General features: G+C 38.2%; 1 protein-coding gene and 2 long non-coding RNA genes across 3 annotated transcripts; 2 read left to right on the forward strand and 1 right to left on the reverse strand.

The window, feature by feature from the left end:
- The first annotated feature begins 5,833 nt into the window (after positions 1 to 5,833).
- On the forward strand, positions 5,834 to 17,447 carry LOC121254057. Its single transcript, XR_005938560.1, has 3 exons — positions 5,834 to 5,845; positions 6,287 to 6,289; positions 17,382 to 17,447. It is a non-coding gene; the product is annotated as an uncharacterized LOC121254057 (long non-coding RNA).
- Positions 15,969 to 17,409, reverse strand: LOC121254058. The gene is made up of 2 exons (XR_005938561.1): positions 17,278 to 17,409; positions 15,969 to 15,999 (listed from the first exon to the last, which is right to left on the reverse strand). It is a non-coding gene; the product is annotated as an uncharacterized LOC121254058 (long non-coding RNA).
- A 673-nt stretch (positions 17,448 to 18,120) lies between the features above and the next one.
- Positions 18,121 to 26,588, forward strand: LOC121256631 (E2F-associated phosphoprotein). The gene is made up of 3 exons (XM_041157473.1): positions 18,121 to 18,278; positions 23,290 to 23,455; positions 26,160 to 26,588. The coding sequence occupies exons 1-3, from the start codon at positions 18,215 to 18,217 to the stop codon at positions 26,413 to 26,415; spliced, it is 486 nt and encodes a 161-aa protein (XP_041013407.1). The 5' UTR covers positions 18,121 to 18,214; the 3' UTR covers positions 26,416 to 26,588.
- Positions 26,589 to 27,936: the final 1,348 nt, after the last annotated feature.

Genomic DNA, 27,936 nt, shown 5'->3' on the forward strand with positions numbered 1-27,936 from the left:
TATGGAAGAAGTGTTTTCTCGCTTACTCAAGAAAAAAATTTTGTGTGGTAATATTAAAAATTTTTCTCACCCAAGAGGTGCGCCTCTTGTTTCTCACCTTCTTTATGCTGATGATGTAGTGATTTTTGCTAATGGAGGGAAGCGATCTTTGATAGAATTGATGAAGGTTATTAAGACTTATGAGTCTTGGTCTGGGCAGCAGGTGAGTAAAGAAAAAACAGCCATGTATTTTGCGAAAAATGCTACTGCAGGGCGGAAGAGGGAGTTGCTCAATATCACTGGTTTTAGTGAAGGTAATTTTCCTTTCACTTACCTTGGTGCACCTATAGTTAATGGGAGGCTTATGAATTTATATTTAGAGCCTATCTTTAATGGGGTGAGGAAGAAACTTGGAGGATGGAAATTAAAATGTCTTTCAGCTGGGGGTAAGTTGATTTTGTTGAAGCATGTGTTAGCTAGTATGCCGATACATATTATGTCTATCCTTCATTTGCCAAAAGGGATCTTGAAGAATCTGAACAAGCTTTTTAGTTCATTTTTTTTGGGGGAAAAAGATGGAAAGGAAAAAAAGAAATGGGTTGCTTGGAAGTCGATGTGCAAGCCAACTGATGAGGGGGGAATTGGCATTCGAGACTTTGATGAGGTACAAACTTCTCTTCATATGAAATTTGCATGGAAGGTTTTGACTGGGGAGGATCTCTGGTCAAAAAATTTTCAGGCTAAATATATTGGGGATAAACATGTTTCTTTATTAGATCCTAAAAAAGGCTCAAGGTTTTGGAAGATGGTGATAAAGTGCATTCCGAAAGTTTTGGAAAATACGAAATGGAGGGTACGGGATGGTAATATTTCTTTTTGGTGGGATCACTAGTTGAATGAAGGTCCTCTTGCTAATTCTTATCCTATGGTTGATGTGCCAAAGTTGAGGTTGGCTGATTTAAAATTTTCTAATGGTTGGGATGTTGAAATTTTAGAGCGGCTAGTGGGAGTTCAAAAAGCAGAGGAGATTTGTAGTTACTTGGGTGCGCATAAATCTGGTCAAGATATACTGGTTTGGCTTCATAATAAAGATGGTTTCCACCAAAAGGGCTTGGCAATGTATTAGGGTCACAGCACCAGCGGCTCTTGGGCTAAATGGGTGTGGCATGAAGCTATACCAAAAAAAATTTCCATACTTATGTGGAAGGCTTTTCATAATGGTTTAAGTGTGGATGATAGATAGAGGAGAGTTGGTATTCCTATTACTTCTAAATGTAATTGTTGTGTGCAGGGACGATATGAGGATTTGAATCATGTTCTTGCTGCAGGTGACATTGCTGCTGGGATTTGGAAGAGGTTTTCGAATATTTTGGGTGTGCCTTATGACCCAAATAAACGTTGGTTTGAGTTGGTGTTACTTTGGTTTCGACGTGCGTCTACCAAGTCCCAGGTGGGTTGTATTTTGGGCCTGTTACCTTCTATTATTATTTGGAAGTTGTGGCAACGTAGGTGTAAGGCAAGGATGGAAGATAAATGCATTTCGGTGGAAGTGCTTTGGAGGTCTATATGTGAGTGGATAAGGAAAATGCAAAGTAACATGTTTAGTTTTACAAAGCTTGCTTTTGCCGATGAGGAGAGGTTGAGAGAATTGAACATTCTAGTTAGGCCGACCAAATTGACGCCGGTTAAATTGGTTTATTGGGTGAAGCCTAGATATGATAGATTCAAATTAAATATTGATGGATGCAGCCTTGGCAATCCAGGGAGTTTAGGTGCAAGAGGGGTAATTCGGGATTTTAATGGTGATATGGTGCTTTCTTTTTCTTGTTATCTTGGGGTGGGATCCAATAATCTTGCTGAGTTGAAGGCATTATTAATTGGGTTAAAATATTGCCGTTCTTTGGGCATGCTTCATGTGGACATTGAATCTGACTCTTTGGTTTGTGTATCCTGGGTGCAGAAGAAGTTTTGTGGAGTGTGGTATTTGGAAGATTTTTTGGAGGAGGCAATGGGTTTGTTTGAAGGTGGAGATTATGGTATAAATCATATTTATCGAGAAGGAAATGCACCGGCTGATTATTTAGCTAAAATGGGAGCTCAAGGTTTGACCTATGTTTGGCGCTCTTTATTGAGAGTTCCAAAACATCTAAAAGGATTGCTTCGCACGGATAAATTGTCATTGCCTTATCTGAGAGGTCTTTGAGTTGTTGGTCTTATTTTATCATTCTTGTTTTTAGACTTTTCTTGGGGAGGTTTGGTCTTTTGTGGCATATTGCTTGTTGTGTATTTTTTATATGCTTGATTCATAACCAAGGTATTCCTCCGCCATAAGTGAGGGTTTGTTCTTAATAAATTTGGGAAGGGGTCGCTTTTGGACATGTGGCCCTAACTCTTTAAAAAAAAAAATAAGTCTAGTATAATAAGTTAATAACACATATAATAATTCACTAAAGTATAATAACATGTAATTAGACACTAGAAAGTCTAGTATATAATTAAATTAGAAATAAGTTAAACATTAGTATAGTAATATGTAATAGTAATGTATAATAACATGTAATTAGATAATATAGTATATGTCTTGTATATAGATAAACAAAAATTCTATGTGCAGTCACTTTTACTTACTCCTTGCGCACTTCACTAATATGATTGGTTGCGTCACTTTTTTTAATATAAAATAATTTTTTTGTCAATCACATCAATGGAGTGTGCAAAGAGTGCTTAAAAGTAACTGTATGTAGCATAACTCATAAATAAATTAGATACTAGTATATAAATAACTAATAAGTCTAGAATAATTAGTTAATAACACATAATACTAAAATACTAAAGTATAATAACATGTAATTACATACTAAAAATAAGTCTAGTATAGAAATAAGTTATAAATAAGTTAGACACCAGTATAATATAATAACATGTAATTAGACACTCTAGTATAAGTCTAGTATAAAAATAAGTTAGATATTAGCATAGAAGTAAATTAGCAGTGAATGATTTAGTTTTAATCTTTAAGTTTTTGGAAAAATTAAAATTTGAAAGTCCACATTTTTTTTAAATGGGTTAAATATGAAGCTAAAACAATCCAAAGTTGAAAGTCCAAATAAAACTCTTCTAGGACAAGTCAAAGTTGGAGTCAGATCGGAATCTACACAAGTTGGAGTCGGAGTCGGAGTCGGAGTCAAAATTCGAATTTGAACTCTGACAAAGTCGTAGTCGAAGTTGGATTTAGGGAAATCCAACTTCGACTAAGTTGGTGCTCACCCCTAACGAGCCCATTTGGATACTTAAAATATTTCATTATATTTGTAGATAGTAATAAAACGGTTTGAGTTAAGACGTTTTACTAGGTTTTGGGAAACTAATATTAGTTTTTGTGTTTTGTTTGGGAGTTTAAGAAAGTTGTAATTATTAGGTAATAATTAAATTAAAAATTTGAAAATTTGAAATTAAAAAATTATTTTCTATTTGAGTGATGTTTACAAAGGAAATATCTAAGAATATCTGATAATACTTTATAACAATTGTATTGTCAAACATTCCCATCTTTTGAGCCCTAATTGTTGTATGGTGAATTAAATTTAGGTTAGCTATTTCTATAGTGAGTTCTCTATTGATTATGGTTGTGTTAAACTACAATTTGTCTCAAAAGTTTAAATTAATAGGAATAGAGATATTGTATTTATGTATTATAGAGATATTTTATAGTCTTAGGATGTGCAAGTTACTCACGCTACTTTTAACAATGTGGGCAAGTAAGAAACCCACATGAAGAAACTCTTTTTTTTTTAAGAGAAATGTTATTATACTTGCTAATTTATACCACTCACTCTACTCCCCTAATGTGACACCATAATGTGGTTCCATGTGACTTATTCCTTTAATTTCTTTAATTAGCCACGTTGTGTCATGTCAAGAGGTAGAATGAGTGGTATAAATTAGGGGCATAATAACATTAGTCTTTTTTTTTTAATGGTGCTCCCCTTATTGTCTCTTATGGCAGCCACATGACATTAAAAAAATTAAAAATAAAAATATAAAACGGTAAAGGGTCTTAGGTACGTGTTTCACACTTCCAACCGCACAGATGAGCTGCAACAAATCAGATAACAGCAAGGGATGCCCAATGGACCTCAGATGCCTAAGTCAGAAAAGTGATCTCAATATACATATCTGAATGAATCTTATACGTTACTTTTGGGTGTTATTTATAGGACTATAAATGCAGTAATAAGTACTAGGAACAAACTACATGCCGAGTCTATCCTTGATCACCTAAAATAAACCGATAAGATAACCTTTCTAATAAGATGGAGGTATTATCTACTTATCACATTATCCTTTACACGTCTGTCAGCTGGATATTTGGCCTTCCAGCCCTCATCTTAAAGAACTGTCATCTTAAAGAATTGGGCTTGACTCTTGAGGCCTCAGGCTTGGGCCCTCCAATGTATGGGCTTACTCCTTTGAGGGCCTAAATAGCCCTTCCAGTTAACCCGCTAATTTCTTTCGTGACAACAAGTGAGAAATTTATTGATTCGTCCTCTCTTTACCACGCCACTTTGGAGCGGGTTGATAATCCTTGGGATCATTAATCCCTTTACCTCGCCGAGTATTTATGCGGATTGAGGTGCGGGCTTTGAAAAATTTAATCTCCAATTATGTGGCTCACGTAGCCTGTAACTGTTCCCGCATTTTTTATTCTTTTATTTTAAAAACGATTGTTAACGACGTTGTCACCCTTTCGTCTCCCCAAGAATTCCCTCATCATTACTTACTTTTCCCTCTTGCGTCCTTGCCTCTGCTTGCATCATTTCTCCTTCTTGTGTCATTTCCACTTCTTAAACTCTTCTTCTTCTTGTGTTTCTCTCTCCTGACTCTTCTCCATTTTCAACCTTGTTTCTTCCAATATGCATCACAATGGCTCGACGTGGTTCTTCCCATACTCCCAGCCATGCTTCTGCCCAAACCCCACCAAGGGTTTCCTCCTCTTCTACGCCCGAATCTTCTGCTAGTCAAACCCCACATTTCTTTGAGGGATTCCAATGGTGCTCCACACTCACAGCCCGAGACTTAACGAGGCTGAGGTCCTTGTATCGCATCCCTGATACCATGGTTCTCAACCTTCCTTCTGAGGGTGTCGTCAACGAGGAAGGTTTCACTGGGAAAGTTACTCTTCTAGTTTGTGCCCTAACGCATGGTTTGCCTCCCATTATGCCGCCCCGTTCGTGATGTCCTCGATTTCCTAGGATTAGCTTCTGCCCAACTCCATTCACACGCTTGGCTTGTGCTTTTATGCTCTTGTGTGGTGTTTCACATGGTTCTTGAACCTTTGGGGGAGGCGTATCCTTACTTGACCACTTGCGAGTTCTTGTCCTTCTACTCTGTGAAAGGCTTGCCATGTAATATTTGTAGCTTCTGTGTTCGCACACAATGTTTGGTGGGATTTGAAAGCCGCCATTCGAATGCCAAACAGTGGCAAAAGAAATTTTCTCTTATTTCTGGTCGTGGCTGGGAATTCCTAGCCTCTAAGATGGTTGTACTGGACTTTCCCATTTGGGCTAATTGGGGAAGGGTTTTTGACGGGAAGAAAATCCTTATAGATTTAACTAATCGAGAGCGTTCTCATATAGTCCTCAACTGGGACCAAGATAATGAGGGTGACCTATGGACTGAAGCCCTATTAACCCCCACCAACATCGACCACTTCCTTATTGTGCTTGATTGTTCACGTCAGGGGCCGTAAATTTAAGGTTACAATGCCTTCCTCTAAGAAAAGGCCTGCTTCCCCGCCTTCCAAGACTCCTAAAAATCATCCCCACCACACTGAGGGACGCCCATTTCTCTCTCTACTGAAGATGTTGTTAGGCCAGATGAGGTAGTTGATTCTGGCGTTAATTTGTCTACGGGGCTTGTGACGCTCCCTACATCTCCTACTCATGTGTCACCGCTTGCATCTCCTGAGCTTAGTGACCTTGATGGCTCATGGACCAAGCCCTTGCCGACCTGGACATGACCTTTGACTTTGATCTTCCTACCAAAGGGTCATATTCAGTGAGTACGCCCCCTTTTGAGTTTCCTTCTCTCATTTCCTCGGCTTCAATGCTAAGTGGCGGCGAGGTTGGGGCTGATATATATGATGCCTTTTCTTTAGGTGTTGCTGGGGTCGTGGCATCTGAAGTTGTTACTCCTATTGATGGCGGTCCCCAGAGCAATGTGGTGGACCCTTTGACTGTGAAGGGTAATGCTGAGGACTGCAAGGGTCAAGACACCAATCTAAGTTCCTTCCCCGCCAATGTCTCAGGGGGTGAGACCCTGCTTACAGAGCATGAAAGGATCTTCATTCCCTCCCTTTCTCCCTCCTCCTTCGAGGGTGACGTGGATTCCTCAACCCTTAGGAAAGCGGGTGGATTGTCTAGGGAGGGTGGAGTGGACAGAGTAGATGGCGGCTCTGTCAGTAGCCTTGATTTTGTCAACCCTATGGACGAGGGAATGTCCATTCCTAAGGGAAAAGCTCCAACCACCTTCTCTACGCCTCTAATGCATTCTTTGGGAAGACCCCATGTTGAGGGGCAACGAGCCCCAATAGGAGGGTTTAAGGGGTCTTCCCACTCGTAGCCCCCTCCCCAGGATGAAGCAGTGGTGGAAATGATCCAATGTTTGAGGAGATTTCTATCTTCGGTATGACATTGTTGGCTTATTTGCATTCTCTTTTGCATATTTACCCTCTACCTTATTGTATTCTTGTGTCTTGTAGGGTGTGAATGATACGGTGGCTTGGATTGTGGCTAACCATGCCGAATTGGAGTCAAAAGTTCACACCAGGTGAATGTTTGCTTTCTGGGCCAAGAGGGAATTTGGTCATCTACAGGTTGAGAAAGCTGAGGTGGAGTCCTACCTAGAGCCATTTGATGGGTACATTCACTCCCTGGAGAGCGACCTCGAGGTCCTCCGCAAAGAGGTGTCTGAGCTTCGCAGTGAGCTACTCCATGCCAAGTCCACCAACGCGCGCAATAGCTTTGCACTGCAATTGGTGGAGTTCGAGTGTGATTCTGCTCACACCCAATTGTCTCGTGTGAGCGGGGAGTTAAAATCCTCTCAATAGGTGTTGGCTAGCACCGAGCAACGATGCTCAGAGCTCACCCAGGGGTTGGCTTCTTCTGAGGAAACCCGCAGGAAACTTATCCTCGAGCTCTCAGAAGTGAAGACATCATATGCGGAAACTCGCAGGCAGTTTGCCCTTGATCTGTCATAGATAAAGGGATCCTACGAGGAGCTATGCAACAAGCACACTGCCTACAAGAAGGACATGAACAAGCAGACACCAACCAAGATAAAATGAACAACTCTCTGTTACACCTAGATACTAAAGTGAAGGAGCAGGGGAAGCGAATGTTAGAGCTGGAATCAGAATTGGTTACTTCAAGGAACGAATTGGTTCGTTTGTCTCCATAACTGGCGGCGGCCAGGACTGTTAGGGATCGAGCCTCTGGGTATGGATATGGGGCTGGCGTAGCCCGTTTACGATCTCACCTGCTGGCATCCCCTCGAACTAACTTGTGTGGCTAGACCTCGAAACCTTCAGACCTGATGAGGTTTCGTGCCAGTTCGTGGGTGCTTTGGGGAGCAATGCTATGCCCGACACCTTCTTATCCATGCCTTCACCATCAAAGCCTCCAATGGCTCCACCTTCCTGAAGAACTTTGTTATATTTTGTTTCTATTTTTCCCTTGATGTATTAAGACAATGTATTAGACAAACTGTCATCTATGTGATAGATAACCATTCATTAATGCTTTGGTTGTGCTATCCTTCTGTTGCTTTGGCTATTGGTTTAGCTTTCCTTTATGTTATTGATACACGGCTGATGGACTTGCGGTATTTTGACATCCACACCCTTTCACTACACCATGAGTCTTTGGACTAGACTTTGGTGGGTTAAGGGAGAGTTCGTGGGGTATTCTAATCTCCATGCCCATTCACTCCACCACGAGTTTTTAGACTCAACTTTGGTGGGTTAAGGGGAGTCTGGGTCTTTTGACCTCCACACCCAATTGCTCCATCGTGAGTTTTTGGACTTGACTTTAGTGGTTTAAGGGAGGGGTTGTGAGGTCTTCTGACCTCTACGCCCATTCACTCCACCGCGAGTTTTTGGAATCGACTTTGGTGGGTTAAGGTAGGGGGTCGTGGGGTCTTTTCACCTTCGCACCCATTCGCTCCACCGTTAATCTTTGGACTTGACTTTACTTGCAGGTATTAGGAGTGGGCAGTGGGGGCTCGCCCCCCACTACCTACCCCCCATCCACCCCGCCCCTGCTCGCCCCACATAAAAGACACCTAGCTAGGGCGAGGGGTGGGCTAACCCTAGCGGGGCGGGGGCCCCGCCCCATCCCCCACTTATATATTTATTGTTTATATATATAAATATATATTTCTATTTACATATATTTATATTTTACAAATTGTATATATATAAATATATATTACAATTTGTTAGACTTGTTCACAAGAGTGTTAAACTTGTTCACAAGATTGTACATATATTGCATTGGCCACCTAGGCCAACCTTTATTAGGAGACCAATGCAACACGAGTCTTACTTGAGCAATGTGGGACTCACTAGAGGCCAATCCAATACAATCTTGTCAACAAGTGTAACACACTTGTGAGCATGTCTAACAAATTTAAAAATTGATAACATAATTTTTGTGTGATCAGTTTTTAAATTATTGTTATATATTTTAATTTTAATTTTAATTTAGAATTTAAATTATTATATCATTTCGGTTTGGGTCCAAAAAAAATTTTTGACCCAAAAATAATTTTTAGGCCGAATGGGGCGTCAGTACCCTTGAAGTGGGCGAGGGGGCCCGCCCCTACCTCCCTGGGGTAGGGTACAGTGGTGGAAACACCACGCCCCACATATGCGGCGGCGGGGTGCATGGAAGGGGTGACCCCACCCCCACATATGTGGGTATCACCCCTAACAGGTATAAAGTAGGAGCATGACACTGAGATGATACGCACAAGTTGAGCAACTGGCCACCTTTATTGATCATGCTTTATTGAGTACATCTAAAAAGATCAAGAGTAAAATTTCTTCAAATACTCGGCATTCTAGGTGTGTTGAAACTCCTTTCCCTAGTTGTCCTTGATGCGGCACTACCCTGTTCAGTGATTGGCTACTACCACATATGGCCCCTCCTATTGTGGGCCAAGCTTTCCATCATCTTGTGTCGTCACCCATGCTTCTTTGTGTACAAGATCGCCTAGTTTAAAGGTCTTGGGCTTGACTCACTTATTGAAGTAACGCTCTGTCTTTCTTTTGTTGAGGATATTTTGAACCTTAGCTTCTTCCCTTTTCTCCTCCAAAAGGTCGAGATGCTCCCCTAGCGCCCTATTATTTTCAGATCGGTTGAAGTGGCGACTGTGGTGCGTAGGTTGGCTTCCATTGGGGCGACTGCTTCACTCACACAACCAAAGTGAATGGTGTTTCACTTGTTGGGGTCGTCACAGTTGTCCTATAGGCCCACAACACCCCTAGGAGTTCTTCCACCCATTCTCCCTTCCTATCTATGAGTCTCTTTTTCATTAATCCCAAGTAGAGATTTGTTTGCAGCCTCTGCTTGTCCGTTAGCTTGGGGGCGCCCCGGTGATGAATATTTGGCTTGAACTTTCAATTCTTTGCATCATTCTTTATAATGTTCTGAATCAAACTTCTTCCCATTGTCAGAGATTATGCTTTGAGGGATTCTGAATTGATAGATAATATTTTTCCACAGGAATTTAGTGATACTTCTTGCTTCTTGTTGTTATGGTTGCCAGGGGTTCTGTCTCTGCCCACTTTGTAAAATAATCCATGGCGACATCTATATATTTCACTCCTCCCTTCCCGAGGGGGAAGGGACCCACTAGATCAACTCCCCCATTGCGCGACTGGCCATGGGGCGATGATAGATATCAACTTCTCAAGTGGACAATATGGTGCGGGGGCATCGATCTGGCATTTGGTGTACTTCTTCACAAACTCCTTGGCTTCCCTGAGGGCATTGGGCCAATAGTATCCCGCCCTAACAATCTTTCATGCCAAAGCATTTCTGCTAGAGTGGTTGTCGTAGATTCCTTCGTGGATTTCTGCCAAGACGTACTGAGCTTCCTCAGGCGAGATGCATCTCAATAATGGGGCAGCAAAATCTTTATTGTACAGAATTCCTTCAATCCTTACAAACTGTGCCACCCTCCTCTTTATCTTCTTTGCTCCTTTGTTCTCCTCCAAGAGTTTTTCGATGTCTACATACTCTGTTATCTCTTTGGCCCACTTTGGCTCTATGGGTTCTATTTGGTTTATTTGTGGCACAACTTCTGGGATTTCCATCACTCTCCTCTGTACCTCCCAAGGTAAATCTATCTCATTCATCCCCAAGTCAACTTTAGCTAACTTACCCGCCACTAAGTTGTCCTCCCTCTGTATCTGCTCGATATTAAAATAGGAAAATTGGTTGTGGCTCTCTAATGCTCGGCTCAGATACCTCTTCAGCTTCTTTCCTTTCGTGGCGTAAGCTCCTGTTACTTGGTTAACCACTATTTGGGAATCTGTCTTCACTTCGACTTCGGTGGCACCCAGAGCTCTCGCGATTGAAAGGCCCTCTATAAGGGCCTCGTATTCAGCTTCATAATTGGTGGTTTTGAATGTGAGTGTCGTCATGTAGTAGTGCTTTTGTCGTTCCTCACCGATTATATAAATCCCTATTCCTCCTCCCACTCATAGGCGGATCCATCAACAAAAACTAGCCAGGGTTTCCCAAGGGGGCGGTTGTTGCTTCTATAGGGAACCTTGTGAATTCGACGACAAAGTCTGCCAAAGCTTGCCCTTTTACTGCGTTCCTAGAGTTGATGTCAAATTCGTTGAGCTCAACAAACCACCAGACCAATCTTCCCGAACTGTCTGGCTTCTATAGTATCCTTCCAAAGGGTATTCCATTAATACTTTTATAGGGTGAGCCAGGAAATATGGTCGTAACCTTCTGGCGGTTGTCACCAAGTCGAACGCCAACATTTCCATTCGTGTGTACCTGGCCTTGGCACCCCTTAATGCGCGACTCGTGTAATATACGTGGGCCTGTGTTGGCCCCTCTTCTTTAACCATGATTGCAGAGACAGCATGGGGGGATACTGCCAAGTACACATAAAAGACATCTCACGGATTGGGCTACTTCAACAGAGGCGGGTGAGACAAGTATTGCTTCAACTCCCACAAAGCCTGATCACATTCTTCATTCCTTCATTCCATGGAGGTATCTTCCACATAACCCTAAAAAAACAGAGGCACTTGTTTGTAGATCTAGAAACAAACCTATTTAAAGCTGTCACTCTACCTACCAACCTTTGGGTCTCGTTGATGTTCTATGGTGGCTTCATGTCCAAGATGACGTTGATCTTCTCAGTGTTTGCCTCGATGCATTTTTCAGAAACAATAAAGCCCAAGAATCTTCTCGAGTCCACCCCGAAAGCACATTTCATCGGGTTCAATTTCATCTTATATTTGCAGAGCACTGCAAAAGATTCTCTCAGATCTGCTAGGTGTTGGGTGGGTTCCTTGCTTTTTACCAGAAATTCGTTGACATACACTTCCATAGTCCTCCCAATCTGCTATTTAAATATCTGATTGACAAGCTTTTGGTAAGTCGCCCCAGTATTCTTCAATCTAAAGGGCATTACTTGGTAGCAATAAAGACCTTTGTTGGTAATAAACGTAGTCTTCTCCTCATCATACTAGTTCATATAGATTTGGTTGTACCCTAAATAAGCATCCATAAAGTTGAGCCTGCAATGCCCTGCCATGGTGTTGACAATAACGTCGATTCACGGCAGAGGGAAACTGTCCTTTGGGCAGGCTTTGTTTAGGTCGGTGAAATTTACACACATCCTCAACTTTTCATTTGCTTTCTTCACTAGCACCTCATTGGAGAGCAACTCAGGGTAATAGGCCTCCCTTATAAACACTGCGGCCAGGAGGCAATCTATCTCCTCAGTTATGGTCGTGCACTTCTTCATACTGAACGTCCTTTTTTGGTGTACTTTCTTCACCGTCGGATTGACACACAGCTTGTGCTCTATGATAGTATTGTTAATTCCTGGCATGTATTCATAACTCCAAGCAAATACGTCTCTGTGTTCGACCAATAGTTGTGTTAACGCCTCCCTATACTTAGGGGGAGTCTCGTTCCCACTCGTGTTGTGGACCATCTTTAGGGGCTCATTTGCCTCTGCCTGTTTTAAACTACTCTCATTCCTAGCTTCCACATCTTGGTCGCCTATGGCCGGTGGCAAAGGCAAGGGTCCTCCTTCCTCCTTTTATGTAATGCATACGTCAGCCACCCCTATTTTGAGTTCCTACATATAACATTCTTGTGCCAAGATTTGTTCCCCACAAACCTCGCTTACACCTGTCTCCGTCGGGAACTTCAATTTTAGATAGTAGGTGGAAGTGAAAACTCTTAAGGCATTAAGAGTTGAGCACCCCAAAATGGCATTGTTAGATGATGGAGCTTTGACGACCAGGAAGTCAATCATTGTTGTCACTATGTGTGTCCCTTGGCAGGCTGTAACAGGCAGTGTGATAGCACCCACCGGTTGAACAGCTTTGCCGAAGAATCCCTTTAGGGGTGGGCGCGGGGCGCAATCTATAGGGGCTAATGCCCATCTTGGCAAAGGCATCCCAGAACAAAATTTCAACCGAACTCTCGTTATCGACCAAGATCAGTCAGGTCGTATAGTTAGCAACTAACAAGGTTACTACCAAGGCATCTTCGTGGGGGTACAAGATGTCTTCACAGGCATGGTGCCAAGTCTGGGGTGTTTGAATGGTCTATCTATCATGTATACCTCATGTTACCTCACTTTTTGGGCATGCTCCCTTCTACTGGATGCTTTCACGCCCCCTCCAGCGAATCCTCCCACTATGGTGTGGATTTTCCCTAAAGGGACATGATTTTGCTTGTGGTTTTGGCGGGGGGCATCACATCCCTCCTCTCTTTCTTGTCTCTGCCTTTTTGGGCTACTACTCCGTCTGAGCCAACACCCTATGTCTTCTTCCCTCCTTGGCTTGACATGTTCGGCAAGCATTCGCTCGAGCTCTCCAATCCCCGCCAATTTGGCCACCCTTTTCTTCATGGTTGAGCAGTCTTCTATCCAGTGGGTATTCAATTGGTGATATCTGCAATAACGTTTTCCCTTTCTGGATGGGTGCATTTCTTTCCTCGTGGTCCTCACCTTCTCTTGCACAGTTTAATTATTGTGGATGAGGCGTGGCCCTTGGTCTCGCTGGGTGGGTGGGGTGCCTTTCCTGCTACCCCTCTTGATGGCTTGACCCAGTCTTCTTGTCCCTCGTACTACTTAAGCTTTTGACTTCTAATTTCATCTCTCGTTTCCTCGACTCTAGGAGGACTTGCAACGTGTCCTCTGTATTGAAGAAATCATCAACTCTATACATAAATTCCCTCAGCGTCGAGGGGGTTTTCCTGGCCAACTCGGTCATGAATGGGCTCTTAGGCCATATGCCTCCCAAAAGGGCGGCTAGCGTTATCTTCTCATCTTGATTATCAGTCATCAATCTCTCCTTATTAAATCGGGTTAGATACACTTCCAAGCTCTCCTCCTCCTACTGCTTAATAGTGAGAAAGTAAGCAGCAGGTCGTCGACACCTTCTACTCGCCACGAGTTGCTTTAGGAATTTCTTAGCCAATTATTCGAAACTATTGATTAAACCTGGTCGCAATGTTCCAAACCATCCACGAGCTATCCCTTTCAACGTTAACGAAAAAGCTCGACAGGCTACTTCTACTAAAAAGTTATGGAGAGTCATGTGCACTTTGAAATTCTCCAAGTGATCCACCGGATCTCAAGATCCATCATACATCTCAATCTGAGGAACTTTAAACTTAGGCGGGAGTGCTCCACGGAGGAGGACCCACCCATTCTCCTTGTCATCTCCTCATATTTACCTACAAGGCTACGTAACTCGTCATGCAGTCTCTTCTTCTCTAACTTTTTAGCGTTTGTGCCTCCTGCATCCTGTGCATCTCCTTCTGTCTGCTCATTATGGGCGGGTGGCGTTCTGACGACTCAACTCTTCGTTGTCCTTCCTTAGTTGCTCTGCTACAACCATCATCTTTCTCAACTTTTCTTCAATTTCCGCCAGCCTCGTCTCCATGTCTATCAGCGTCATATCCTAGTCAAGTGTTGCTTGAGATCGCATGATAGTTGGCATGTGAAAATCACATTGAAGTCTGTCAAGAAAACGATCCCACAATAGGCGTTACTGTTAGAGACATGTTCCACACTTCCAACCGCATGGATGAGCTGCAAAAATAAGATAGCGGCACGGGATGCCCAGTGGATCTTTGATACCTAAGTTAGAAAAGTGATCTCAATATATGAATCTGAATGAATCTTATACATTACCTTTGGGTATTATTTATAAGACCATGAATGTAGTGATAAGTACTAGGAATAAATTACCTGCCGAGTCTATCCTTGATCACCTCGAATAAACTGCTAAGATAACCTTCCTAATAAGATGAAGGTGTTATCTATTATCACATTAGCCTTTACGCATCCACCGGCCGGATATGTGGCCTTGCAACCCTCATCTTAAAGATTTGGGCTTGACTTATGAGGCCTGAGGCTTGGGCTCTCCAACATATGAGCTTACTCCTTTGAGGGACTAAATATCCCTTTCAAAGAGAATCTAAGATTTTAGTCTTTTTGTTTTTGTATTTTCAAGCGCATTTTATTTTAAATATGTATTTTTCAAATTTCTCAATTATTTTAATAAATCATGTGGTATCATTGAAGTACCACGTGAGGCAAAATGTTGTATAAATTAGGGGTATAAATTTGCTGGTGGTGTTCTCAACTTCTCACAAGTTATAATGCGTAATCGAGTCTTCAAATATATATATATATATATATATATATATATATATATATATATACACACTAGGTGAAAGCAATGTGCAATGCACGTTTGCTTAGTTTATATTTCTTTTCTTTTTTTTAGAACTACTTTTTTTATTAGTAAGGATGAAATGTTTTTGGTTAATTAAATAATGATATAATATTTATGTAATTTATAAATAATTACACACTTGATATATTATAAAAGAAGAGCTTCAATAAAAGTTGTTTATTTATTTTCCCTTTTATAGTTTTATGAAAGTATATTTACTTTTCCTTTCTGACCCTGCTACCATTCTTCTTACTCATTTTGTTGTTGTTCTTCTACCGAATTCTTTTTTAGTTCTTATCGTAATCTGCTTTTGCCAAAATCTTTTCCAGATGTTATAATTTCCATCACCACTTTAACCGACTGATTTTTAAGTATAAAATCAGAATTATTTTGCAATTGTTATCAGATTCTTATTTTTTTAAAGTTTTCCACTGCTTACGCAAATATTATTAGATGATATTTTTAATTTTTTTCTCATCGCTTTGACCACCTGCGGTTTAGTATAAAAGAGATTATCATGTTATTTATTTTTTACTGTTTGCCATCTGATAAAATTGTTGTTTTGACTTTCCTAAATCTATTTCCTTGCTTCTAGTTTTAAATTGTTTGTGAAATCTGCCTTCGTTTATGAATTTTGGAATAAATTAGGTATACTTTCGTTTCCTAATTTTTTATGAATTTTGTGCTCAATTAAATATGAAATTTTTTATTCATTCATCAAATAGTACATACACATACATGTTACAAAAAATTTAGAGTACAAACCCAAATAAAATTGTACAATTGTTAAACATTTATGGCTTTGATGATTGTAGACCCATTGGTTACAATTTTAAAATTATTTGAGATTTATAAGATGATTTCATGTTAAACATTTGTTGAGATTTATAGGGGAAAAAAAAAAGATACAAAAATAAATAAATAAATAACAGAGAAGAATAGAATCAAAGTAAAATAAAAATTTAGGCAAAAAACGAAAAAGAAATTCCAATTCTTTCTTCATTTACCTACAGACAAATTATATCGTAAATTCATAACATAATAGACAAATTCATAACAGATCCATAAATTTACCAAGAAAAAAAATCAAAACTTCTATAAACGCAAATGTTCTATATATTTTCATATTACAGCCAACAGAAATTATACAAAAAAAGAAATTGATATATGCACACCATCTCTTCAAATATGTGAAAATGTGTTGAGGTCTATAAAGGAAAAAAAAAACAAAAATTTACCAAAACAAAAAAAATAAAATAAAACTTCTACAAATCTATAAATTTACTAGATCCAAAAATTTACCAAAAAAAAAATCAAAACTTCTACAAATGCAAATGTTCTACATATTTTCATATTACTAACTTCTACAAATACAAATTTTCAAACAGAAAAAAAAATCTGGAGACAATATCTTTAAAGATATAAACATCTGTTGAGATTTATAGAAAAAAGAAAATAGAAAAAGACACAGCAAAAAAAAAACAAAGAAGAATAGAATCAAAGTAAAATAAAAATTTAGGCAATATCAAGAAAAAAAAAATCCGCTTCTTTGTTCATTTACCTACACATAAAGGATGGAAGAAGAAAAAAAATGAAAGCATAGATAAAAGGAAAGCAAAAACAGAAAACAGAAACAAAAAATAAAATTTAAAGATAGATCAACTTCAAAAAAATTTACATTTACTCCGACCTGTATATACAAAGCATAAATAAAACAGAAAAACTAAATGTATGTGTGTGTGTGAGAGAGAGATGATAAAAATTAAAAGGAAAATGCTAGTCTTCTCACTTGTTCTTCCCGCTGAAAGTTATCGCTAGGACTTTTTTTATTTTTTTTATTATTATTATTTTTTATTTAATGATTAAGTAAGTATTTTTTAATAATATTATGATTTTTTTTAAATATTTAAAAGTGTTAAAAAATACATGAAAACACTAGCGGGAGCCCCAGCGGGGACTCCCAACGGTGGGAGTAGCACCGTCCAAATTAAAAAGATGAAGAAATTAGGACCAAGAATGCAATCTTGGCGCCGAGACTGCGCATCTGAGCAAAAAAAAAAAAAAAGGCCCATTTAGGATTTTTGCAACCCAGATTCTTCGAAGATGATGATAGCGTTGGAATAAATTTGTAGATTTTGACTAGGTTGACGCTAGGGTTTCCGGGAGTGTACCAAAATTGAGAGATATGAAAAAACTTTTTTTGAAGTTAGATCTACATTAATGGATCCAAACATTCTATAAAACCTCAAAACATACGGAAAAAATTAAAAAAAAAAAAATCTCACTTTTGGGGAGATCCATCACTGTTCTTGTTTTGGAAGCACCTCTATTTGTCGTTCGGGTGGAGTATGAGGGTTCCTCGGCATCCGTCTTCTTGGTCTTCGTCAAGCTGAGACCAGAAGCAGGCGGGGCTGAGAATAAAATGAAGGCAAACCGAGAAACAAAAAAATGGAGAGAAAAATGGAGACGAAAACAGTTAGATCTGGACCCCCACGAAATTGAAGATGTCGGGCTAAGACTAGAAGCAGGCAGAACTGAGAATAAAATGAAGGTAAATTGAGAAACGAAAAAATAGAGAGAAAAATGGAGATGAAAACAGAGGTGCCTCCAAAACAAGAACAATGATAGAGGGAGAGAGCCGAAAAGAGATAAAAGAGATAGGGTCTAAATTGAGAGAGAGAATTCGGGAGGGAGAGAGCTGACAATGTGAGAGGATTTGAAGGACCCAACACAAACAAATAAAACCATTCAAACAAAGATATAACTAAAGTTACCGATACTTGCCACAACTGAAGTGAAATAGCACAAACACTTTGTATAAACGGACACATAAAAAGAGAATAGAATGATAGAAAAGACAACACGTTAAACACATACTATCACACCAAAAAAAAAAAAAAATACTGTTTATTACTTTAGCGGCTCGATTGCCGCTTATATAAAAGAGAAGAGTATTGCTAGAGCCACTGTTGTGGCTCCCGCTAGAGCTACCGCGGGCTCTAACATCTGTTTTTTGATATGTTTTTTTTAATTATTTTTTATAAAAAAAATTTTTAATATTTTTAAATATTTAAAAAAAATAAAATAAATTTAAAATATTATTAAAAAACACTTCCTTAAAAGTACTACACAGCCCGCCAAGTCGCCGACGGTCTAATTTCTGGCGACTGGAGCGAGTCGTCCATTTCAATTAGAGAGAGAGAGAGAGAGAGAAGTCGTGAGATGGAAGTAGGCGGCAACAAAGGAGACAGCATGGTGGAGTCCCCAACCCATTCTCAGCAAACCAGTAATCGTCCTTATCCCTATATTTCCACACCCACATTTTCTGCAGTTTCTGTTTCGTTGCTTAGGATATGAAGGAAAATAGAAAGATTCACGAGAGAAATGGTTATGCTTATGGAACATACGTTTATTAGAGTTATTTCTTGATTACTTTTTGGAGAAAATTGCTTAAAAGGCTGAATGGTTATGCTTATGCGAGGCTGAATTTGAGTGGACTTGTCTGTGCTCTTCGGGCTTTTCAAATCCTGGGGAAATGTCTATTCTTATGAGCTTTGTTTCCTTTTGTTTTCATTCAGCTCCCCAACTTCGAATGTTCCCCTGAATTAACCCAAATTTGGTTTTATATTCTGGTTTTATTTTCTATATTATATTCAGAGACTTGTTATAGTTGGAATCTCGGAGCTCTTTGTTTTGGTGTATTTTAATCTGGCAATGGAACGTACTTTGCCTTGAATTTGGGTAATAAACTTGCGTCGATTTGTATAGATACAGACCAATTAATGAGATCAAATATATGCGTCACTAGTTATGAATCTTTCTCACATTCTCTGGTTGCATAATACTAGTTAAGCAAGTTGCTAAAACTGGCTTGTATTTTTTTGTCATGGAAAGTTCCTTTTATCACTCATTTGAATTAGGAAAATTATAAACTTACCACTCTTTTACAATTCTATTTTAAATGAAGGGTGGCTATATAAAATTGAAATGAATTTTTATGTGATGGCACTATTAAAGTGGTTGATTGTAAAATAGTTCTAAAAGAGTTATAGGTGTATCGGCACCCTTCAAATTAATGGAACTTACCTAGGTTAGCTTCTTGCGTTTTGGGATTTCTTTTATAAGTAATTGGATTTCGGTGTAAAGGTAGATTCACCCCATGAGACTTCTACATAAACCAGTCAGACGTTTTGACTTTTGCTTAACTTTTTATCTCTTGCTTATTTTTTATTCTACCAGAAAATCGTAGAAATGGAGATCTTTTAAGAAACTCAACCCTCACAACACTTTGGGGAATACTGACATCCAATTACATGAAAATTACCTTTTGGAGAGATGTAGGATAGATCAGTTCCCTATGATGCCCAAGATTTGACATTATTTGCAGAGGAACAACAAAAGGGTAGTGGGTTGACATGATGCCCAATTAGGAAGATCCCAATTTACAGAAATTACCTGGTATGGTTCATAAAGACTGGTTTCTTCGTGGTGGAGCTGAAGTAACTTAGGTTTTGAATTAGGCCATTATAGTGTTTCATATGTCTTTAATTGGCAGTTATAACACCTCAACCGGACTGTGAACGGTCAACATATCTACAGATAAAGTTACAAAAACTCCTTGAAAGCTAGCTTCTTCTTATCTCTACTTCCCAAAAGCCATGACCACACTTTAAAGGTCTTAATCGGGTATGATAAGGGTTTTTCAAAATCCCCAAGACGCATGAATTAAAGATCATGATAATGCTTAAAGGCATTGCCAATCTTTTATTGACATTGTTGCACACCAGTTTTAATATCAATATGTAATTACTTTCGTTTTTGGAAAGTAGTAGGTATTTCCCTTGTATACGTCCTGTGTACTTGGGCTTATGTCTATTTCTTGGGAATAAAATATTTTTTTACTTATCAAAAAAATATCAATATGTAAGTACTTGGTCAAGCACCTGGAACCTACCTAGCTTTTCCCCATGTTTTTTTTTTAATAAGTAAGAAGAAATTTTATTAGAAATGAATGTATAGGTGAAGCCCATGTACACAAGAAGTAGACAAAAGAAAACATCTAAATACATTCTAGGACATCAGAAATGTTTTTCCCCTAGTTAATAAATAGTTTGGTATCCTTCTTGTCTCAAGCCTATAGAGGGTTTGGTTTGTATTTTCATTGCATGCATGCAGTGTGTAGGAACATGATAAATAATGCATTGACCATTGACACATTAGCGTGCAACTTTTACAGAATTTGAAAATAAAGTATAAGATTTCAGGCAAGCCTGAAATATCAATGTACTTGATAGCATGACATGTACAGAAATTCTCAAAGATTAAACTACGCCAAATCACTCATCAAGATCTGCACCAAGACTATAGTTGTTATGAGTTTTAACCACTGGCCTATAAAGGAAGGATTATTGGCAGCACCAGGCAAAGAGGAATGAGAGGATAACATCAAAATATAGGTAAGAGAGTAGAAACAGTTGCTGCAAACTGTCTTAACCACACTTTCATATTCCAAAAACTCAATTTTACTTGGCTTTCCGTAACAAGCGAGATGAGTGTACAAGATGTCCTATCATTCTTAGTAGCGGGAGATGTAGGAAAACCTTTTTATTACACTGTTTAGGTGGTGGTTTTGCGATTTTGTTTTCTTTTTTCTTTTTGGATAAGTGGGGGGTTATGGTTTTAGAGAAAAGTAGATTTTGGAAATTTCTTGGCAGCTATAAATTGGGGCTTTAAGGTAGGTTTGGAACGGTTCGTCGATGTCAAAGGATGAGAGAAGGAATATGGTTTGGGGATTAAAGGAAGAAAACAGAAAAGAAATTGGTGGCTATTCTAAGCTTTGTGAAAATGATGCACCACAGAGTCTCGTTCAGCCTAACCCAAAGAAATACTAGGATTCAATCCATGCAAATCATCTCGTCTTCCTTCCATCGGATTCCTGATCTCATGGTCAGGATGTTGAATTTGTGTGTGTACTCTTACATATAATAACCCTCTTGCACTGTATTAATTGTAAGTGAGCTTCTTGCTTGTGATTTCATGGTACAAAGTAATTAGTTATAGTGATTTGCACGTCCAAATTGATGACACTTTTCCATTGAAATCCTAGCTATCCAGTTTTGTTTAGCATCCACAAGAAGACTTCACTTTTGGTCAAGCTACACCATATGACAAAGCTCTCTGAAATATGGTATTGCCAAGAAATACCTCTGGATTGCTCTCCTCATAATAATCATCAAGCCTTAGTCTAACAACTCTATTCACGTTAACCAATCTATCACTCTCTTCCTGTGGAAGAAAATGCTGATTTTCTCCCTTTAAGGCAGCACCTTGATGCGTTAACCCTATGACTGTGTCAGCTGTGGGGGGCACTTGATTATGGTGGTTCCCTGGGAAGTTAAGAGAGAAAAGGAATTGGGTTTTAGTGATGCACAGGAGTTGAATCTGGAGCTGATTTGGCCTCGTTTGTTTTCAAGAAACTTCTCAACTCATCTCATCTCATCTAATCATTACAAAACTTTCCCAAATTCCTATACAAAATAAAATAAACAATTCAACTTTTTCAAATCCCAAAACAAAAATAATATTAAAAAAATATATTCTAACAATATTTTATTCAACATTTTAACTTTAATCTTAACTCATCTCATCTCAATCTGCAAAAACAAACAAGGCCAATTTAGTGTACCTGGGGTCTTATAAGTGGTCGGTTCAACAGAATTTTCTTGAGAACAAGAGCTGACAGCCTGTGCGGAGTTTTGTATGGTAAACAATTGTTCCAGCATTGCTTACATTGTCAGGTCATGCACATGATGTGTCACAAAGAATTTGCTAGTACTTTTTGCAAAATTTGACCTGCACACACTTCTAGCATAACCACTTTCCTTCTGAGGCCCTGTGCATATAGTATATCACATGATCTATATGGTGTTCAGTATGGCTCAACCTTAGTACTTCTGAAGTTCCCATTTGGTAGCCACATGAAATCAATACGACCAAGGAACAATCCCGCCAAAGATAACCCTCAATATATCCAAATTCAGAATAAAAAAAAAGTAATATTCTCTAAGAACAATACTCCAATTAAACTACTAAAATACCTCTAAAGTAAATTATAGAACAAAGGTTTTCTAACTCCCATGAATTATTCAAAAAATAATTATAACTAACCATTTTACAATTTGTGTGTGTCATCCATCCACCAAGACCATGATAATCTTCTCTTATTATTCAAATTTTATTAGGATGATATATTTTGGTGGTTAGAGATTTTGTTTACATTTTCATATAGTTGTGAGTTTTGTGTTTATGAGGGTCATGGAGTCCATTGAAAATATGTTTAGAAAGAAAAGTAAGTGAAATGTATGTTTTTGGTGTTTTGGAAGAGTTGGGGTTCACTTAAAGTATATTAGTTTTGTGAGAGTTTTTCTTTCTATTTTTATTTTTTTGTAAGAGTGGTATTGATTTCTCATGGTGTTTTTGAAAGTGGGGGGCCCACTGATGATTAGACTTTTTTTTTTTTGGGGTGGGGAATAAGTTTGTTGGGGTAAAACATGTTTGTTTTTAGAGTTGATGGAAAATGATTTTTTTTTTTTTTTTTTTTTTTTTGCATAATCATTGTTTGTAAGACCCGTATAAGAAGGTGAGAAATGGGATCCCATTTTGCTTATGAGGAAGAAGCTCTTGCCCTTTATAATAATTCCAAGGGGCTCTAATTGTAACATTGACTAGTCATTCCTTGGATTGTTACATTGTTATTTGAAATTTATTTAATGCTTAAGTTTGTTGAATTATTTTTCTAAAACTTTACTATTTTTCTAAAACTTTTCTTGGAAGTTAGAAAGCGTGGTTGTTTAATGCTTTTGTTGTTTAATTGGAGTATTTTTATTGGATATTTTGTTTCTTTACGATTTTTTAACATATTGAGTATTATGTTTGGTGGTTGTGTATGTTTATGATTGTTAATTCCATTGAAGGATAGAGATTTTCCTGTTGAAATTATTCTGGGAAAGTTAGAGCTCTGATTATTTTGGAAGAACTTGTAACAGTTTAATAGTACAATTACAGCTAGCATGATACTAGTTTTGGGTTTAGGGCGCTACAGGTTATAGATGATGATAATTTCAACCCACTGACTTGTGGGATCTTGGAATAACTTGAAAATGTTATTTCCATAAGATGTACAGTCAATTACTTGTTGTTTTGACTTAAATTGATCTTTCCAAATCTTTGGTAGGGCACTTGAAACTAAATGTATGAAATGAACAACCTAACCATCGATGGTTTGTTGTGTATTTCAGTATCTGATGATGATGAAATAGACTACTCTGTGAAACCAGAGTTCTATGATCCCGATCTTGATGATAAAGATGAAGTATGGGTTCAAAAGAGAAGAAAAGGTCGCAACTCTGATGCTGTTCTTAGCTGCCCAGCTTGCTTTACAACTCTGTGCCTAGAGTCCCAAAGGTATATGCATTGGACCTGTATATTGGTAAAACCTCTTTGTACATTTTCTTCCCATAAACAAAATGGTATTTTTACGTGCTGTTTCTTTATTTCTTCATGACAACTGGATTTTTATTTTTTTCATTCTTTTATTTTTTATTTTTTGCCACCGCCGGGAGGGGGACAAAATCAAAGATCCAAACAAGTTTTTTAGCGTAAATCGTTCAATTTATGAGTCAATTATGTGGAAGTTATTGGTTTACTGGAAAGTGTACCATAGGATGGCATGGGTATTGAAGGAATCAAGGGAAATGGCTCTGTACATGGAGAGGAAGGGTTGGATGAAGATGAGATGGACAGCAGTGTCCTGCATTGCACATGTGCCAGGACTTGTTGTTCTATTCTCTTGAACTGTCTTTGTGTTTGTTCAGAATACAAAGGTTGGCCGATCTGATGATGACTTATGTTTTCAGCAAATACAACTTAGATAGTTGTATGGAATTGAATTCCTGAACCCTGAATTAAACTTCCACACCTTGTTGATTGGGAAAGGAAATGCCATTTGGTCCAAGGACTATAGTCAATCTAACTTTGATATGCCATTGGAAAACTATGCATGCGCAAGCTATGCAGTATCCAAACATTAATTTCTTGGATTATGAAGCTGTAAGGTGTATCAAGGACATTGTAGACACCCAATCTAGGCAGGGTTCTAGAATGCTTCACTTCCACTGATAGATAAAAGCATCTTGAATTGGCAATAATTAAGTAAAATGACCTTGAGGTTTAATAGAGCAAATAGACTCGGCCTTTGCACTCCATTAGTGTTTTTTGTTAATTTTTTTTTTAGGGTTGCCAGGTAGGGGATATAAAAATAAATTTTTCAATGAGAACATATTAGCATATTAATGGGAGCGTTTCCTGATAAAAGTTTGATGCTTGTTATGGTGCTCAACTTTACATTAGGTTAATTCTCTCAGTAAACTGCCAGTAAATCCCAGGTTTTTTGGCTTCTTTATAAATTAGATTAAGGAGAAACCATGTTAATTCAGTTGTATGAATTACGTATCTTGATGGTGCCCCAATTTCATTTGAAGTGGCTTACAATGTTTAATTGATGAGAGTTAAATCAATATCTGCATCTTGGTATTATTTCTTACCAAAAGATGAAATAAATTGGATCATCCATTGTGGATTAAGGCTGTGCTTGCTTCTGTTAAATTGTTTCCAGGCCATATGTCATCTTTGGGAGTGCTGTGGTAGATGATCATTTTCTGTTCTTATAAAAAGGAAACACGTACCCATACACAAATTTGTGGGGGCACGTATGTGTGTCTTGTTTTTGTTACTAACTTGTGCGTCATGGGAAATGTTCTTTTAAGTGAGAGCGTTGTAGTACATATTAATGATTGTTCATTGCATCAAACAGTAGGGTGTTTGTAATGCCTCAATGGAAAGCCCAAACCACATGACCTATACTTAAAAAGGACTAGTCAATGATACAATTGGAGCCCTATTAGAACATTATAAAGAGCAAGAACTTCTCATTTCTAAGTAATGTGGGATCCTATACACCACTTACTCATCCTCGTCAGGCCAGTCCGTCATAGGTAACATGGCTCGAGTCTCACATTTCCGGTTGGGATAGGCTCTGATACCATTTGTAACGGCCCAATGGGAGGCCCAAACCACATGGCATATACTCCAAAAGAACTAGTTAATAATACAATTGGAGCCTTCATTAGAATATTATAAAGAGTAAGAATTTTTCCTTTCCAAGCAATGTGGCATACACCACCTTCCTGTATCACTTATCAGAAGGGGTATCATAGTGTTGCCTATGTGGCATCATTGCTGCTGTTTTTTTTTTTTTTTTTTTTTTGTATTGGAAACGGAGTACCATATTTGGGTGTTATTTTGTGATTTCTCAAGAACTAGTGGCATCTTTGGTAATAGATTTTTTTAGAAAGAAAAAAAAAAGGTAAAAGCATGTAGATTAGTGTCAAACCCCAATTAATTGATGGAGGCAATTATGGTATTTGTGGTGATTTAAGCAGGAAAATTGTTGTGCCGATAATGGTGGTGCTTTGGAAACCGTTGTTGTGGACCTGGTGTGTATATTGAGAACTAGGTTGAGATTCCAAGAACAGTTGTGGTACAGTGGTGAAGGTGGCTAAGGTAGTTAATGAGGTAGGCGATGACTTTAGAAGTTTTCACAATGGTGTTAGTGACTAGGGAGATAGCACATCTAAGGGTGGCAGTGGTGTGGCGGCAGTAGCGGGAACCAAAATAGCAGCTCCAATGCAGACATCAATGATTATGATTAGTTGATACCTGTACTTTTTTTTATTTTATTTTTATAAGATTGATACCTGTAATTTAGATGGTCACGGAGGCAACAATAAGTAAGGGTAGGTACCATGGCAGTAATAGTGGCAATTGTAGCGATTGTCAAGGTTTCTCCCTCTTTTATGGGGACTGCTTTGGAAAAAGGATAGTATAGATGTGCGTTGATTTCATTTCTTGCAATGTAAGCACTTTTCTGAATAAGAAATTGCAGCAATGATGTGTTCATGGTTTTGGCTTCTAACTCTGGTTTTGCTTCTTCAGCGATCTTAGTGTATCAAATTTGTTACCTCTTTCTGTTGTTTGCAATAGTTACCAAAAAGTTTGTGTGTATGATCAAATAGGCTACATATCTTAGAGCTTGAGTTTGGTTTTGTAGGCATGAAAAATATGTCACCCAGTACAGGGCTGTATTTGTGATGAACTGCAAGGTTAATAGCGACCAAGTATTTGCGGAGAAACATTCCAAACCGAGAAAAGGCAAAAGAGGGAGGACATCTGGTGAGAGTGAATCAGGCTTTTCCGGGTCTGAAACATTGCATAAAGTAAGCTGCTCTGCTTGCTCTACAGAGGTTGGCATCATTGATCAAGATGAGGTTTATCATTTTTTCAATGTTCTTCCAAGTGAGTCTTGACATGCCTAGTTTCATTACATGTGGCATGAAATGGGTTGCGTGGTTCCAGTTCCATTACATCTGGCTGTCCCGAATTTTCTTGTTACAAAAATTTACCGTATTCATTAGCAATCTTTTCACTGAAATTTCAAAGCAAAAGCCTGTAACAGTTCGCAAGTCTCAAGCTTTCTAGAGATGGGTGTATACTCCTGGATACATCAGGTATTTGGGTTGTGCATGCACTTACAATTAAATTGTATTACTTGTAAAAAAAACTATCGGGTGCCTCTGTGTGTGGCTAACTGTTATAGGAATTGACAATTCAGTGTCAAAATTAAGAGATTATTGAACTTTATGATAATTACTAAACTATAGTTAGGAAAATAATAGAAATGGTCGTGCAACCAGTTTAAGTCGTATATTTGGAGAAGCCAAGGAAAGATAATGTGGGAATTGTTTTGAAGTGGAAAGTTACAAGAGACGATAGACTCTACAGTACAATTTTATACGATACATGCATTCTGGAATAAGATAGGATCAACAGTCCATGGACCTTCTTCAATGTCACATTTTAGTAGTGATGCATGTTGGTTGGAAGTTGAAGGTATTAATAAAATTCATGCAGGAGTGATGCATGTTGAGAGCTGCAACGCATTCTATAATTGGAAGAAGCTAAAAGATGGCATAAAAGACGGTCTTTAAGGCTTCGTTTGGAAACACAATTCATCTCAATTCATCATTACAATTTTTTCAAATCCTAACACGAAATATAATAAACAATTCAACTTTTTCAAGTTTCAAAATAATAATAATAATAATAAATAATATTCTAATAATATTTTATCAATTCATTTCAACATCCAAACGTAGCCTAAGTCTTTCCAAAGTATCCACACATGGGTAGAAAGGGTGGATTTGTGTGCATGAACCCATGTCACAGGTTCAATTCTCACTAAGATCAAACTGCGATTCAAGTAAGAAATCATGATGGTGGATTGCTATACTAGTCTGCCCGAGAGTTTAGGTTTCATGGGTAAGTGTTAAAGAGGCTTTGCCGTGAGGTGGTTCTACTGTCATGAAAAACCCAAAAAAAAAAAAAAAAAAAGCTTACTAAAGTAGAAGAAAGACAAATTATTAAAGATGGTGTATGTATAGAATATAATGAATGGGTTAAACAGCTTGTTTTGTAATAATATTGCTTGTAATCATGCCAACAAACTTAAATATAATTGGATGTATTAATCGGTTTTGCTATTTGCAAACATGGTTTATGAGGCCCATATAGTTAGAAAAAAATAAAATAAAATGTTATTGTCATTTTATCATTATGGGATCAATTTTAGTGGTGTGTTGGGTGTTTACAAAAAGACTTATAAATAGATATTTTTTTCATATTAAAAGTGTAAGAATGTATTATTGTAAAAGAAATTTATAAATAATTAGATAATAGAAGGTATTTCAAGGTAGAAACATTGATACAAGTTAATTTAGACAATCATCTACTACTCATCTTCTTACCCTGGAAGAAAGCAAATGAGAAAG

This window comes from Juglans microcarpa x Juglans regia, chromosome 3D (assembly GCF_004785595.1).
Source record: "Juglans microcarpa x Juglans regia isolate MS1-56 chromosome 3D, Jm3101_v1.0, whole genome shotgun sequence".
Lineage (NCBI taxonomy): Eukaryota > Viridiplantae > Streptophyta > Magnoliopsida > Fagales > Juglandaceae > Juglans > Juglans microcarpa x Juglans regia.

Excerpts from the sequence above, each read along its gene's own strand:
- LOC121256631 (XM_041157473.1), top strand. The coding sequence starts at position 18,215 with ATGGAAGTAGGCGGCAACAAAGGAGACAGCATGGTGGAGTCCCCAACC. Across the intron at positions 18,279-23,289 it reads AACCCATTCTCAGCAAACCA|TATCTGATGATGATGAAATA; the intron begins GTAATCGTCCTT and ends TGTGTATTTCAG. Across the intron at positions 23,456-26,159 it reads CTGTGCCTAGAGTCCCAAAG|GCATGAAAAATATGTCACCC; the intron begins GTATATGCATTG and ends TTGGTTTTGTAG.